Source organism: Penaeus monodon, chromosome 19 (assembly GCF_015228065.2).
Source record: "Penaeus monodon isolate SGIC_2016 chromosome 19, NSTDA_Pmon_1, whole genome shotgun sequence".
Lineage (NCBI taxonomy): Eukaryota > Metazoa > Arthropoda > Malacostraca > Decapoda > Penaeidae > Penaeus > Penaeus monodon.
In genome coordinates, this window is record NC_051404.1 from 1,804,048 (window position 1) to 1,804,928 (window position 881).

General features: G+C 39.7%; 1 protein-coding gene across 1 annotated transcript in view; it reads right to left on the reverse strand.

Moving 5' to 3' along the window:
• Positions 1 to 472, reverse strand: part of LOC119584951 — a 7,647-nt gene extending 7,175 nt beyond the window's left edge. Inside the window, exon 1 of the mRNA XM_037933550.1 lies at positions 381 to 472. Within this exon, the coding sequence (XP_037789478.1) occupies positions 381 to 392 (12 nt within the window). The 5' untranslated portion in view covers positions 393 to 472. The remainder of the gene's footprint in view (positions 1 to 380) is intronic.
• Positions 473 to 881: the final 409 nt, after the last annotated feature.

Genomic DNA, 881 nt, shown 5'->3' on the forward strand with positions numbered 1-881 from the left:
GGAATGAGCGGGCCATAAAATCATTCCCCTCTGACTAACTCCGCCGGCTTAGTATCAATCGCATTTATCACCTTATTTTAACTCAGAATGGAGGAACAATGATCGAATACCATACATACTGCATCTCAACACCAATTTCTTCAGTACACATGGGGAAAAAAATATCACAACAGTAATGCATAACAGAAAATCATAAGCTCGACATCACACTCACCAAATCCTTTAGTACAGAACACGTGAAAAAAAATCACAACAGTCATACATAACAGAAAATCATAACCTCGCCGTCACACTCACCGAAACCTTTAGTACAGAACACGTGAAAAAAAATCACAACAGTCATACATAACAGAAAATCATAACCTCGATGTCACACTCACCAAGACCTTCATCTCGCTCTCAGTTCAAGTTCAAGGCTGCGCGCGATCGGCTGCCGCTGCCCCCTTTATATACCCTCGGTGTTGACCACTCCAGGTCATTTACTATTTTTCCACTGTCTATTTTCACCATTACCGCATTCAGCGCTATCTTCATCCCATCAGCAAAGCTATTTGTGTCACGACTAGCTCAGGTATTGTACCAATTTACACAAAAAAGAATTGGGGTCGCTAGTTAATAGTTCCGGTCACTGCAGTGTTGCCACAATAGAGGATCTTTTCAATGTTGCTCCAGAATGCTGCACCTAAAATGCCATTCATGTCAGTTTTGGTACAGTTATTATTTTCGTTTTATTTCAATTCTGTTTTATGGTCTCTCACGCCGTGATTAGCACAGAGGAATTACTTTGCCATCATCACAAACATCATTACACTTTCAAACCGGAGTTTTAGTAATAAATTCAAGTCAGAAGTTCTTACGGAAAGAAAAATATTGCTTTAATT